This window comes from Schistocerca piceifrons, chromosome 2, assembly GCF_021461385.2.
Source record: "Schistocerca piceifrons isolate TAMUIC-IGC-003096 chromosome 2, iqSchPice1.1, whole genome shotgun sequence".
In the NCBI taxonomy this organism is placed as follows: Eukaryota; Metazoa; Arthropoda; class Insecta; order Orthoptera; family Acrididae; genus Schistocerca; species Schistocerca piceifrons.
Genome location: NC_060139.1, coordinates 828615656 through 828630329, shown reverse-complemented (window position 1 = coordinate 828630329; position 14674 = coordinate 828615656). Strand labels below are relative to the sequence as shown.

The 14674-nt window shown below is 40.1% G+C and overlaps 1 protein-coding gene across 1 annotated transcript in view; it reads right to left on the bottom strand.

Annotated features, from left to right (window-relative positions):
- Nucleotides 1-14674, bottom strand: part of LOC124775905 — a 476308-nt gene that overhangs the window by 281670 nt on the left and 179964 nt on the right. The window contains exon 3 of the mRNA XM_047250740.1: nt 4224-4421. Within this exon, the coding sequence (XP_047106696.1) occupies nt 4224-4421 (198 nt within the window). The remainder of the gene's footprint in view (nt 1-4223; nt 4422-14674) is intronic.

Sequence of the window (14674 nt, the reverse complement as noted above, 5' to 3'; positions counted from 1 at the left end):
CTACGAGAGTTGAGAGATACTGACTTACGAAATGCCACATAGCTATTGAATGATATTTTTATGCTTTGGTTTGCGTAATTGCTTATTTCATTTGACATCTGTTTTCCAGCTGTGTTGCAGCATTGGTTTCATAAAATAAAATTAAATGCATTTGCTAATGTGAACACTTTCTGTCAACAGATCTATTAAATAATAATTTTGTGATCCACATTCTTCAAAAAAGGAGCACTTGGAAAGGAAAGAACAATAAGAAGGGACTAGTAACAGTAACTGCATACATAATATTCTTTTCAAGTACATGGTAATATTTCTTTTACAATAAGTTGTTGTGGTGCACCACTTTAATTACTTAGACATTAAGATGTGATTATACATTTCCCTTATCTGCATTGTAATCTTTAGTGTACTATTTTTTCTGCTTGAGCTATGTCATGTTTAGATATAAGCTGCTGTTTGCCAGGCATAGCGCTACTGAACTTTAATTTGTGTTACTCTGCTAAGCCAGATTTATTTTTTTGTTTGCTGTGCATTGCCTCATATTAGTTGTAATGTTGAATTGCTTGGTAATTTAGATTTACTGTAGCTTGCTTTGCGATTTTTCATTTTTTTTATTGCTGTTTATATTAATTGTTTTATGTGCTGCTGCATTGCCTCGTCCCTTAGTTTAGCATCTGAGCTCAGTAGATTTAAGTTAGCTTAAGAGGGGGTAGACTATATAAGAAACTGACTATGGAGAATAGGTAAAGAATGCATTGCGAAGTTATATGAAAAAGATTTGGGCCCAAATGAGTATTGTACAATCAGAAATAATTATTTTGAAAGAAATATGAACAGAATACAGAAAGCAGGCTTAGATAGGACTTTTTGGGAATAATGATGAACAAAGGGAGATCTCCATGCAAAATACTGCAGTAAAACAAACCCTGTCCTTTCCCTTTTGTGTTATCCCACTATATGTTTGTGTACCCTTGTGTATTTGTTTTCTTCCTGTCTCTGTGTACTGTTTCATAGAACTTTTTTCTCTTCTAATACTAAGTTACATTCACTATGATGAGGAATACCGTTATCCTCAAATACAATTGGCATTAATAATGTGTTATTTACTTTGTAAAGATGTTTAGACATTATTTATTCTGTTTTGTGTTAATGCTCATGTGTGAAGTTGATGTTTCGAAAGTTATTCTGATCTTTTATGTATGTCATAATTCCTGTAACACTGACGTATATGTCTATTTCTATTCTTTTGTAACGCCTGTTTTACTACAAATGTTATCTGTATTGTTATGTTCTTTAATTATGTATTTTGTACCTTTGTAATTGTATTCTCATGTTATAAAATTGTAATTGACACCAGTTCATCTTATTATTAACTTGTAAGTTACATTTCACTGCACACGTTTCTGTTGGTCATAGTATATGGACAATATGTGGGAAGTAGGGACTGTTAGTGTTTGCACATGTGTTAATAATTCAGCAAGGGACTGGATAACAGCATTGTTGGTTCTAAGGACAGTTCTGAAAACTTTGTGAGTGCACAAGTGGTGGTTTATGGACTTGCTATATTACCCGCAAGACTCTTCAATGGTGATTGTGCACTTGCACAGTCACAACAGATGGCTGCTGGCCATCTCTACAAGGACTACAGTGGGTCTGCATCTTTGATGACCCACCAATACCATTATCTCTACAAGGACTACAGTGGGTCTGCATCTTTGATGACCCACCAATACCATTATTTCTACAAGGACTACAGTGGGTCTACACCTTTGCTGACTCACCAGTACCATTATTTCTACAAGGACTGCAGTGGGTCTGCACCTCTGGTGGCCCACCAATACTGTAATCTCTACCAGGACTACAGTGGGTCTGCTCTGTGATGACCTACCCATCAACACTCTTCAAAATTTCGACTGACTCTGCTGTGGGTTTGCTCTGTTGTGGCCCATTACCTGTAAGCATGTCAAGAGTCAGCACTGTCTTTCCGTTGGAAGGACAACACTACTTCTTCAAGACTGCATGGAAATCCACTACTTCCGTGTGCATTTTCTTCTACTGCTCAGACTTTGAGAAAAACACTACTATTTTACCGAGATGAACGATCAGGACTGTCTTTATAGACTGTGAGAAAATTTGAGCTTTTGACCAACATAGTATCAATAAGTGTGTGCATTTGATTTCTTTGTTATTGTAATTATGAAAAATTATTTTCAAATCTGTATTGGCCACTGCCCAATCCAATTTGTAAAATTTTTTGTGGGGAGCATGGAGGCTATGTAAGTAGGCTGTTTAGGTTTTTTTATTGGTAACGCCACCTCTGTATGAAAATCACTGGCTGTGCTGTGTGCAGCCTTTGGCTGCTTTGCATTGTTGTAATACTCGCCATTGTAGTGTTGAGCAGCGGCAGCTGGATGTGAACAGTGCGTAGCGTTGCGCAGTTGGAGGTGAGCCGCCAGCAGTGGTGGATGTGGGGAGAGAGATGGCGGAGTTTTGTAATTTGTCATGAACTGCTATATATATATTATGACTATTAAGGTAAATACATTGTTTGTTCTCTATTAATATCTTTCATTTGCTAACTATCCCTATCAGTAGTTAGTGCCTTCTGTAGTTTGAATCTTTTATTTAGCTGACAGTAGTGGCGCTCGCTGTATTGCAGTAGCTTGAGCAGCGAAGATTTTTGTGAGGTAAGTGATTTGTGAAAGGTATAGTTTAATGTTAGTCAGGGCCATTCTTTTGTAGGGAATTTTGAAAGTCAGATTGCGTTGCGCTAAAAATATTGTGTGTCAGGTTAAGCACAGTCATGTACAATTGTTCAAAGGGGACGTTTCAATTTCACGATTGGATATAAAGAAACATGTGTTAAGGGATGAAAGTTCCTATGGAAATATCACCAAAGGGACACAGAAGGCATGGTTAACAAACACCTTGGACTCCAGCAACCAGGATCTCTGTCTTGATAAGAAGTACATTCAGAAAAGACCATGCTTTTAATGCCTTATTTAGCGCGAAATGTTTAGAAGGTGTTGCAATTCGTGAGCAACATACAAATTCGATTAAAGAAAAACAAAAAAACAAAAAATCTGCAGTCTATACAGTCTGCGCAAGCAAAGCGGTGGACGCTAAGCTAGTAGGTAATATTGGTCAAAACTAGAAGAAAAGTTTCTGTAATTATATGTCCGAAATCCAGTACCTGTTGAGATATGGGCTGTTTTGCTTGCGATGAGTAATGTGCACCACTCAGCGTTGTATAGGCCGTCATATCGTTACAGTTTAGTGAGCAATGAATTACCAGCACTGCTAGAGACCGTTACCCTTGCAAAAAGACACGAACTGTGGTTTATGCATGACGGGCCAACTCTCCATTTTCTACCTTGCAGGGAACCGTATTCAACGCTACGTTCTACGGACGACGGCCCCTCTTCGTAGCACACCTGAATCCACTGGACGTGTGGCCATGGGGACATTCAGAGGAACATTTCAAGTGCAATAGATTAATCGAGGAGATTCGAACTTTGGCTTCTCTGCTCACCGGACATGATTCCGTTGCGTTTCTAACCACGGGGACCAATCGTTAATGTGCAAACGTTACAGGAGTGTGTAAACAATGCGTGTGACGTAGCCCCATGGAGCCAGGTCTACTTGAAAGAATGCGCGATCCGCTGCGAAGAAGGACTGAAGGATTGTCAGGATGCGTTGTAACCATATCCAGCAGCACCTGTAGTATCTCCTTCTATGTAACAGACATGTACCTAAACAAAGAAAATGATAATCCAATCCGAAATATAGAAAAATCTATAAAATAAATAAACAAAAACGATGCACAAGCAAAACGTAAAAGACAGCACTTTAATTCACGTTTGTATTTTTCTTTTCTGTGTACCCTAAATGTCAAGTACTTCTTATTTCAGATAGATGAACATGTTGCCCCACCACTACGTACGGCAGCGATAGCTACTGGCTTGAGTCCATAAGCTCGCCTGGATATGACAGCTGGCTTTGACACGTAAATGTTGGGCACGTATGTCACAGCTCTCCAGCCGTTTCATTCACCGCACGCACCGAGAAAAGTTGAAAGCTTACACCACTTGAAGCTGGTACGGATCACAATTAATGCTCGCAATAAACAGAGTGACTTTAATCAAAAGTAAGTTAGGTACCTCAGTGATGTTCTAATGCGAGAATGGCTGCTGAGCACAGGCAATGCGTCGCAAACAGGTACTTACCGAGCTGTCTGCGTCTTGCGACTGCAGCGCGTTGCCGTCCATAGCGCCATCACACGCGGAGTCGAGGTGTGCGTCGGTGGAGCCAGCGCCGCGACGCTTCAAGCTGTCTTTGCGCGTCTGGATGATGATGTCCTTGACCTTTCCCCACGGAGTGCGGTGGGCCTTACCGCTAGGGCTCTTCGAGAGTGGCGACATATCCTGCGGCAGAGGTCAGCAGTTACTCAGAGGCAGAGGAAAACCAGTGAAAAGTCAGTCGTTCAAAATTACAAGTCTTGTGATTCAGGAGTAACAGAAATACGGCAGAAACAAGGGTTCCGCATCGCTTTGTTGTCCGTTTGTCTGTCCGACTGTTAAGACCATTTTTTCTGCAACAGTTACGCGTATCCCCTCGGGCATGTTGTGTGTGTTTGTCCTTAGGATAATTTACGTTAAGTAGTGTGTAAGCTTAGGGGCTGATGACCTTAGCAGTTCAGTCCCATAAGATTTCACACACATTTAACATTTTTTTAGGCATATCAAGTTCAAATTTATGTCACATATTACAGAAAATGGTCGTCGTCAGAGTAAAAATTTTAAGCTTCTAAGTCATTGCAATCAAAGACGCAGCCATTTATGTCACATATTTTGATAAACGAAAACTGACTCATCAAAACCTATAGTGTACTTCTTGTAGATCTAGTATCATGAAATTCGGCAAGAAGCAAGGATTCACAATGCAGGTAAAAGAAAAAAAATCTGAAAATTGTACTTATATCACACGAAAAAATATTTTTTTGTCATTTTTTATCCGTCTGCCCATCTGTCCGTGTTTTAAGATCTCTTTTTCACTGGAACAGGTTTTCGTATCAAGTACAAATTTATGTCACATATTAAAGACTAAGGTCCGTTAGCGATGTAAGGAACTGAAGCTTCAAAGTCAATGCCATCAAAGGATTCATCGATTTATGTCATATATTTTGATACTCGCAAACTCACCCATCAAACCTGAAATTCTACAAGAAGCAAGGTTTCACACTACAAGTAAAGCGAAAAAATCTGAAACTAGTTAAATTGTAATCATAGTTAAATTGTAATCATAGTTAAATTGTAATCATAGTTAAATTATAATTATAGCACACAAAAATGCCTTTTTGCCATTTGAACATACATTGCATTCATCATTCATCAAAACCATAACAAACGAACATTACTGCATGCAAACATAAATGTAACTTATTATCATGTTTCAGTAAATAAATAAAGGTCCTATTAACTATTCTCGATCTACATGTATATCTACATCTACATGTATGAATATCACAAAATGAAGCTTCTTTTTGTGTGTACGGATTAGATTGAGGAACTTCTGTAGAGATTTTGATATTGTATTTGAATCCCCTGGAACTTGAGATTCTCGATTACCAGGACGGATGAACTGTATATATATTAAGTTTGTACGCAACCCTCAGTGCGTGATTCCTACTCACACTTTCCCACTTTATTTACTGTTGGTAGGCGTGATGCGAAGTTTGGTGACGTGGAACCAGAGTCCCGTTCTTTTGTCGTCCTACTCCTATAAAAGCAGTCATAACACTTCGGATGTTTCATTCTTCTAAAATCTATTTCTGTTTTTTTCACGTTACATGCAAACCACCATGCTAGACACAGTTTTCCATTATCAAACCTCATAAAAAATATTATGGGTACTGAAATAATCGCTACAATTTTATGAGTCACGTTTCACCTTAAAGTTTAGAGCGTGTGCTTCAACGTTATTGGAAATTCATCAACGACTACCCACTGGTTTTTGAGCTACAACAACCAAGCAATTCTCATGCAAAATTTCCGGAAGTTTAAAGGGTATCAGCATTTTAAAGGTACGTATTTGAGTAAGGATCCGTTCCCAGAGAAGTTCGACCATGAAACTAAGGGATATTCGGAGTCGAATGAGGAGTTTACGCTCTTAGTTGCCTCGTCATCCGCGAAACATCATTAATGCGACGATGTGCCAACAAACATTTTGAAAATGTAACTAAAAGGAAATTTCGTAAAGTGTATAGCTGTTTAATTTGTGAAGTCTTATCCCAGGCTCCGTTATCCGCAACAGTTTCCTACATGGTATATTGTAAACGTTGCCTGTATGCGCAGAAATTAAAAAAAGAAGTGTTTGAAATTACATAGTGTGACTATCAGGCTGATTTATCTGAAGCAGCATTACTTCCAGAAAGTTACGATTTTACTCTGTTGTCATTGTATTTCATGGCTCGAGGTTTTCACATTTAATGAAGATGTCTAATGGGGCTCTACTGTTAGGTGTTTCCCAGCAGTACTGTTACAGCTCTGATTTTTTGTGCAGTAGGACAGAACATGGCAGAAAAGCATAACCATTAAAGATTTGTTAACGGAATGGCTGTCTTTTCATTGAGTGTTGCGCCAGTGCCCCGCAGCTTGTTGATAATGTTTGCAGAATATGCATGAGACGCTAAGCGCTTTCCTCTCACCCTAAACAAACACACATATAATGTATATAATGGAAATGATCGTATGGCATTGTTGGCCGGGAGGCCTCATGCGGGGGAGATCGGCCACCGTATTAAAAGTCCTTTTTAGTTGACGCCACTTCGGCGACTTGCGGGTCAATGATGATGAAGGACACACAACACCCAGTCCCCTGCCGGGAATCGAACTCGGGCCCCCTGCGTGGTAGGCGGAAACGCTACCGCTACGCTATGGAGGTGTTCCAATTTTGGCTAATGCTTCCATAAAACTTTTCTCAACCGTGAAATACATGACATGATCTTTATTTTTAGAGGATAAGGTCTAGATGTAAATGATTATGTCCCATTACTGGAATGAAGAATGGAACTAATGCTTACCATTGGGACTGCTGCACAATGATAAAAATGCGGTCTTTGTTGTTTCGTGTATCAGCCATGTTAACGTCGCAAAACTGATGTGAACTGTTTTTGTGAGGAAATTACTTGTAAATTCACCAGTGGGAGCGTTTAATGTAACACAAATTGTATGTGGCTTGTCGACTCTGTGGGCAATAGCAAATATGAAAGACCACTGTTTCACACAAATAAGCGGACTTACCAAAGAGTTACCGAAAAAGTAAAAATAAGAAATTACGAGTATACTACAGTGCATACTTACGAGAAAAGGACACAACCAAACCCTTGCATGAAATTTTGAAAGTAACAAAATAAACTGCCAACGCCAAACTCCCTGACCCAATGGGCCTAGAGGATTTTCTACCAATAGAATATTATACAAAAAAAAATGTGGAATATACTGAAGCAGTTTGTAATTGGAACAGTTCTGTGATATTACAACGTGCATTGTCTTAGATTTAGAAGGACGACTGTTCTTGTCATGATACTCAAATAGGTCGAAAACTGTGGATCAGTTAGCTGAATTTAAATTTTAACCTTTAAGCGTTGAAGAATGGAGGATATCGTAAATAAAATTACCTGAAGCTACCAACAATGTGTTGATAGCGGAAAGTTTGAACTCTTCGATATCATGGACATCAGGGTGCTACTGGTGTTTTAAAAGCAATGTTCTATAACATCAAATGTGCTGATCAATATTTAAGTAGAATCTTGAGTAATATGGTACCTGGCGACAAATTTCGCAACGCGATACTGCTAAGCCGGGCGTAGGTAGTTTCATTATTGAAGTGGTTTTAAAATGAAGTAAAATTTTGGTTTAGACACTTCTGTTTAGACATCGACAATTATTAATATTTATATTAGTAATTTTGAAGCTACAGATATATTAATACATTTTAACCAATAAATATCTGTTAACAAGTGCGAAAAACACCCCAGTTTTATTTGAAGTACATATTATTATTTTATTGAAATTACTAATTTTGTGGCACTTCACTTTTCACAAAATTATTAATTGTATCGAATGTATCACATAAAGTGTATTTTGAGCGTGACAGATGTTTTTGATAGGCTCCTTCTAAACTCTTAAATGCTTCGTTTGTGTGGTCACAACTGCAGATTTATCTTGTTCTCTATACTCTCGCGATACCCAGCACTGATCTCAGGAATCATATTTCTGTAGTCTGGATTTTGTTTCTGTCTTTATCTTTTACTACTCGTTGCTTTCTGATATGTAGGAAGACTGTTACCGCACACGCTTCATAAGAAAGATCCACTGGCGTCGCTTTCGTACCAGTTCTTCCTAAAGTTCTCGTGAAAGATTGTGACAGTTTCTTGTAGTATTAATATGTTATTTTACGTCATTGTGACTTGATTTGGTGTCAATACTCTATTGCGGTTTCATTTATGTCACATTTTCATCATTACCTGGTGCTGTTCGTGAAGTTGCTTTCTTATTTGATGCGAGGCGAGTAACACGAGGATTTCGTACAGCAAGCTCTGTCGAAACGAGTTCTGATGGCGCCATGCAAGAGATTACTGAACTAGGTACCCCGAAACGGCAAGGTAACCGTGCTGTGTGCATTTTAAGCAAGTATCTCAATATACTTCATATAGTCCATATGGAAACAGCTTCATCGCACACTGGTTACTGGAATTTAAGCACTACTAACATTTTAGATTGGCTTTCTTAAATAATAAAGACAACTATAACATGAATGAATTACAATAGGACAGCGATAATAGCTGAAGTTATCCGAACGTGTACGATATCAATCATGCTTACTGCTGACAGTTATCCCAGTTGATCCAGCGAAGTCGAGTTCCCTTTCACCTGGTCACATATGAAAGAGAGGCTTTTTAATTATACTTCTGAGAGCCTTAACCGTGCCTTATGGTTCATTAATCATCCACTGCGATATTTAATGATATTTTCTCTGCTTCTGCATATTATACGGTGTGATTCAGCCACCGCACCTGTGGGTTTTATGCAACCCGCCATACCTTCAGACACCACATTCAAGATTTTCATATCCTCTCGCTCACTACACGCAAACTATTAGTCCTACAGAAAAAAAATTGAACAGGACCTTTTTGTAGGAAATTTAATACAGTTAAATTTTGTACTGTGATATGTTTTCGCCAGACGCCGTAGTTTTCGAATTATGCAAGAAAAAGTATAAAAGTGACCTTCAAACAGATTTCTCTCGAATAGTTCGAAACCCATGGCTTACAGCGAAAACCTATCCAAGTACAAAATTTAACTACATTAAATTTCCTCCACAAAGGGTCTGTTCATTTTTCTGTATGAGTAATAGCTTGTATGTAGCAAGAGAATATGAAAACTTCGCGAATGGTTTTTGAAGGCGTTGCATGTTGCATACAAACCATAGGTGGAGGGAGATGAATTATCCTCTATATTAACACAAGCCACTGTACAGCACTTGGCGTAGGGTATATCGTACCACTATTATCGATTTTGTTTCCTGTTCCACTCAAATACTGAGCAAGGAAAAAAAATTGAATTTATGCGCCTGTACATACTCTGACCTCCCTTACTTATTCTCGTGATACATGTGTGAGCTATACGATGGTGGCAGTGTAATGGTCTTACAGATTTCTTCGGATACAGGATCTCTAAATTTACAGAGACGAGTTTTACCAGAACTACGTTGTCTATTCCAAAGATTCCCATTTAAGTTCCCTAAATATTACTGTTATATTTTACACTGCGCAACAGAATTAAATGATCACTCGTACTTGGGAATGGGAGACAATTAAGGTGTTCTGAAAAAGTGATACTTTGATTCTGTTGCACGGCGTAGTGCGGGCTACATCGATCCGTTATGAGCCTGGCAGTGCGTTTCTGATATCGATCAATGCCTGCTGCTATGTCTACGTCTTTTGTGAGATCTCCTTTCCAGATGCTTTCTATTTTCCCAGAACCCTTCTAACAAATCTAAACCTTCCATTCACTTTCCCCAATACTGATTTTATGTGATCTTCTTCTTTTGCTTCTTAGTTTTTGCCACTTAACACTTACACGGTTCGACAAGTTCAAGATGTTCAACATTAATCTTGTAATCAGATACTATCAGCTTATTTCCCTTTGTTACAGACATTATACGAAATTTATCTGAATTGAAAGAGAGCCATCATTCATTACAGCAAATATAAATTTAGTCTAAGTCTTCCTAAACTTTCTTACGATCGGCCAATAGTAACACTTCAGTGTACACAAGTGCTGTTCCTATCCCATAAATGGTTTATGTTCACAGACAACGTTGGTGATCTTATTAAACATCCTTGGGACACACCAAGTGTCACTTCCGTCTCCGTGGAACTTCGCCGTCCGGTATAGCATACTGTGTTCCATTACACAGATGTTTCTCGAGGCAATCACGTATCTGTGAAAAGACTACGTATGATCGTACCTAAGTAGACGCGAGGTGGTACAGGGTGTAAGACCATTCGGAAACCTGTTGCAGAACATGTGTTCGAATAAAGCAAACTGTGTTTCACACTCGTGGTTTTTCCTGAAGCCGTGCTCTTTCTTTGACAGTAACTTGTTTTCTTCCTTGTGCACCTTACTTCAAGAGACGGACGTCAGTGATGTTGATGTACAGTTCTGTGCATTCAGTGTGAGAGAATAAGTGGAGTAGTTCTGATGAAACTTCTTGGCAGGCACGCATGTGGGTGCTGCCGGGAGACACAACGGTGAACAGGAATATGTCTGTAAGTTAACGTGCTTGGGCACAGCTGGTACCAAGTTATCTCTTGAAGGTCAGTCAAGATGCCATTCACGTACGTGGTTACGACTTGTCTAAACCGCCAAGAAGGCGAGAAGTAGAGGGCGAGCTCAGGATAGGGAGATTACAGCTACGTATCTCGGCCAGCGTACGGCATTGAGACACTCACTTGGGGTCTGAATATTACAGCAGCCCAGAAATCTTATGAAGATGGTTGTGTGCAACGAAATCCAAGTGGAAAACGGCCATTAATAAGCGCAGAAAATTAGAACCATAGCCAGTATCAAGACAAGACAGTACAGGCGAGTAGCAGAGTATTGCAGTGACAGAAACTAGCACTGCTGTAACAGAACGAAGGGGCCAGAAACTTTGACAGCAGCAAGAGTATCCTCAAAGACTGGAAAATTGCTAGAGTTATATCAATTTTTTTAAAAAATTGACAAAAGTCTCTGCAGTAGCCCCGAATAAGTTTACTAGACTGACCATACAAGATAAATGCCAAGATTTTGAACAGAAGACTTAAAAACGTAACAGAAGTATTAGTGTATGAGAAACAAATGGGTTTTATTATACAACAGATAATATGGAAATGTAGAGAAAATAATGAAGACATACATCGATTTTATCGATTTTTTTAAAAAAAGCTTTTGATAATGTCCATAGGACGAAATTTACTTACTGAAACACAAAAATGCGAAATTTGACATCGAGATGCCAGCAGAAAAGACTAAGACAATGGACTTACGGGGAATCAGAAGATTTAAGAGCAAGTTAACCACTTCAGTAACCTAGAATGTGACGTCTGATATGGCTGCAGCAAAGATATAGAAATTAACCTTAGTAAATTCAGCAGGATATGTGGAACAATTAACAGAAATCTTAAAAACAAAACTCGGAAAGATACTCAAATTCTACAAGACAATTTCAGACCCCACACTGCTCTATGGAAGCGACACGTGGGGATTAATAAAAAAGCAAGAAAGTCTTATTAAGGCACAGGAAATGAAATTCCTGAGACGAGCTAAAGGTTGCAGAATAGAAGACGGACTAAGGTATCAAGATATTAGAGAAGACATAATAATTTTAGTGTTAATGATAAAAATCTAGATTAAAGGAGAAAATGGAACGTACACCTAGAAAGAAGGGAGAGTGATAGACTCCTCTTAAAGGCTAGAAATTATAAGTGCCGAGGAAGGAGAGACAAAGGAAGGCCCCGGCGATGATAGGTTCCGTAACACGCAATTTCGCCTAATGCCCGAGGAGAAGAATAAGAAGAAAAATAACTTACAAGGACCTGATTTATGATTCATTCAATAACGTTTAACAGAGACAGTCACTCTGTGAGCCAAATGGCAGTATACAGGCCAAGTGGCCAATGATTTAGTAGTTAGATCAAGTGGCCACTGCTTCAGTAGGCGGCAGAGGAAATTGGAACGATTGCACTTGTCTCTGGCTTAGGGACCCAAAGTAATGAAGTGTGTATTTCATATTGATTAGAACAAGAAGCGAAGTGGCTCTCGTCTCTTGATAGTAAGAAGCTCATGTGGCATACGATGGAATCATAGTGAGAGGGGTTTCGATAGCAAAACGTCGGTATCAGGTATAACTCATGCATGTGTGTTTTAATGGATTTGACGGTCAATTGCCTCATATATAAATATGTCTAATGATAAATAAACTTATTGGAAAAGTTCATATCTCCTTTCTGTTTTGGTAGATCACTGTCCCTGTCAAAGATGCTTCTCCGTTCTCCAACACTAACCCTAAAAAACGAAGGAGATCCTACTCCCTCTCGACTGCGTTATATAGGTTACTTAGGGAAAAGCACCACGAAATAATAGTGTCGTCAACAGCCTTTTTGCGTGACACAAGCCACATCAACTCTATATTGGTAGCTTGGATCTGTGCCGGAACGCGACACATTTACTGATTTGTGAAGACTTTCCGCTGCGCAAAAGATTCAGGATAAAGTTTACCACAACGTTGGGCCTTGTCACGACGTTATCTGATTTTTGAGGGAGTTGTGTATATGTCAATGGCCTGACGTGCGTCGGTCAGCCGCCAATGAGAATCCGCGCAGGTGAATCCCCGCGGAACGGAGGACATCGCTGGTAAGTTCCACTCAAACAGTTAAACGTTTTCGGTTTTTCAGTAAACACCTACCTTTCAGGTGAAACCTTTCGAGAAACTTGAGAAATGTTTCTCCTGTTTGCTTGTTCGCAGGATAAGTCAGTGTCCCACCTGTGTAGATCATAGAGAGATTTTGTCTTGAAGTTCTTTTTTCCTTTTTTCACCAGTCTTATTACTGGTTTGTGGTTTCATGTGGCCCACTAACATTCTTCTCCTGCGCCAGTCTTTTCATCCCAGACAGCACATACACCGGCGCTGTATCTACTGCCCAAAGCTGAGAAGAATGCGTGCGACAGGAATGCGACAGTAAGTTGGGGGTGCAGTGTGACGTGCTCTAGAGCAGAATAATACGTATCTTTCTGAAAATGTATTCATGAATTTAATTACGTCAAATATTTGACTTAGTGAGGTTCAAAGTCGTATCAAATTTACAAATGACTTGGCAATATGAGCCTAGTTATCAGTATGACGTAGCATCCCTCTGGCCTAGAAGCATGCACTGATTCCGTTGGAAAGGGCGTCATACAGCTATTCTATGTTCTCCACAGGCAAGCTGTGCCCCACAATTGTTGTAAATTGTCCTTGATACTCTGGACAATGGATCTGGGGCAGAGTTGACGTCTGAGCTGGTCCCACACATGTTCTATTGGGAACAGGTCTTTGTGTCTTGCTGGCTATGGTAGTGCCTCAGCAGCACACAGACAATTCATTTAGGCACGTGCCACTTGTGGCTGAGCATTGTCCGTGATGAACTGCTGAGCTGTCGGAGTTTCGTCAGTCATCTCACACCATGACATCTGGAGTGACAAAACTGTGCCTTTTCCAGACAGTGGAAGAATGAGACCACTCGCCAGGTTGCCGCCATAATAGCCGACAGTGATCATCCGGGGTAGCGCTAAACAGCGAGTCGTCGCTGAACACAATGTGAACCCATTCATCATCAGTTCATGCTGCCGATCGCGGTACCACTCCAAACACAGCCGTTGGTGTTCTGGTGTTAACGGGAGTTTACACAAGGAACGGAAATTCCCTAGTCCGGAACAGTTAGTCTCAGACCAAGACATCGCATTCGGGAGGACGACGGTTCAATCCCGCGTCCAGCCATCCTGATTTAGGTTTTTTGTGATTTCCCTAAATCGCTCCAGGCAAATTCCGGGATGGTTCCTTTGAAAGGGCAAGGCTGGCTTTCTTCCCCGTCCTTCCCTAATCCAATGAGACCGATGACCTCGCTGTCTGATCTCCTCCCCCAGAACAACCCAACCCAACCCAGACCAAGACACAGCATCCTACAGAGTGTCCATTACTTGTTCTTATTTGACAGGCACAGATGTGACGTTACGACGTACTTGGTACACAATACGGTGATCGTCCAACGTGGTGGTCAGGCGTGGTTGACCGGAATCTCCACGACGAATGTATCTGCCCTCATGTTCCCAGGCAGCCGAACATTGGGCCACAGTCTGATAAGAATGCTACACACATCTCGACACTGCACGGTTCGACCTTATAACAGTCTGAGCTTGTGCTCTGCCTCTATCAATGTCGACAGGAAGTTAAATCATAATCTTCCTTTTTCTTTCGATCAGTCGGCCAAATGGAGACCCACAATGAGACCCCTTTCAAACTGTGTGTGGTGCTGATAACGCTGTCTCATACGAGTACGCTCTATCTGCCTGGCCTTCACAGTGATCACTCAACA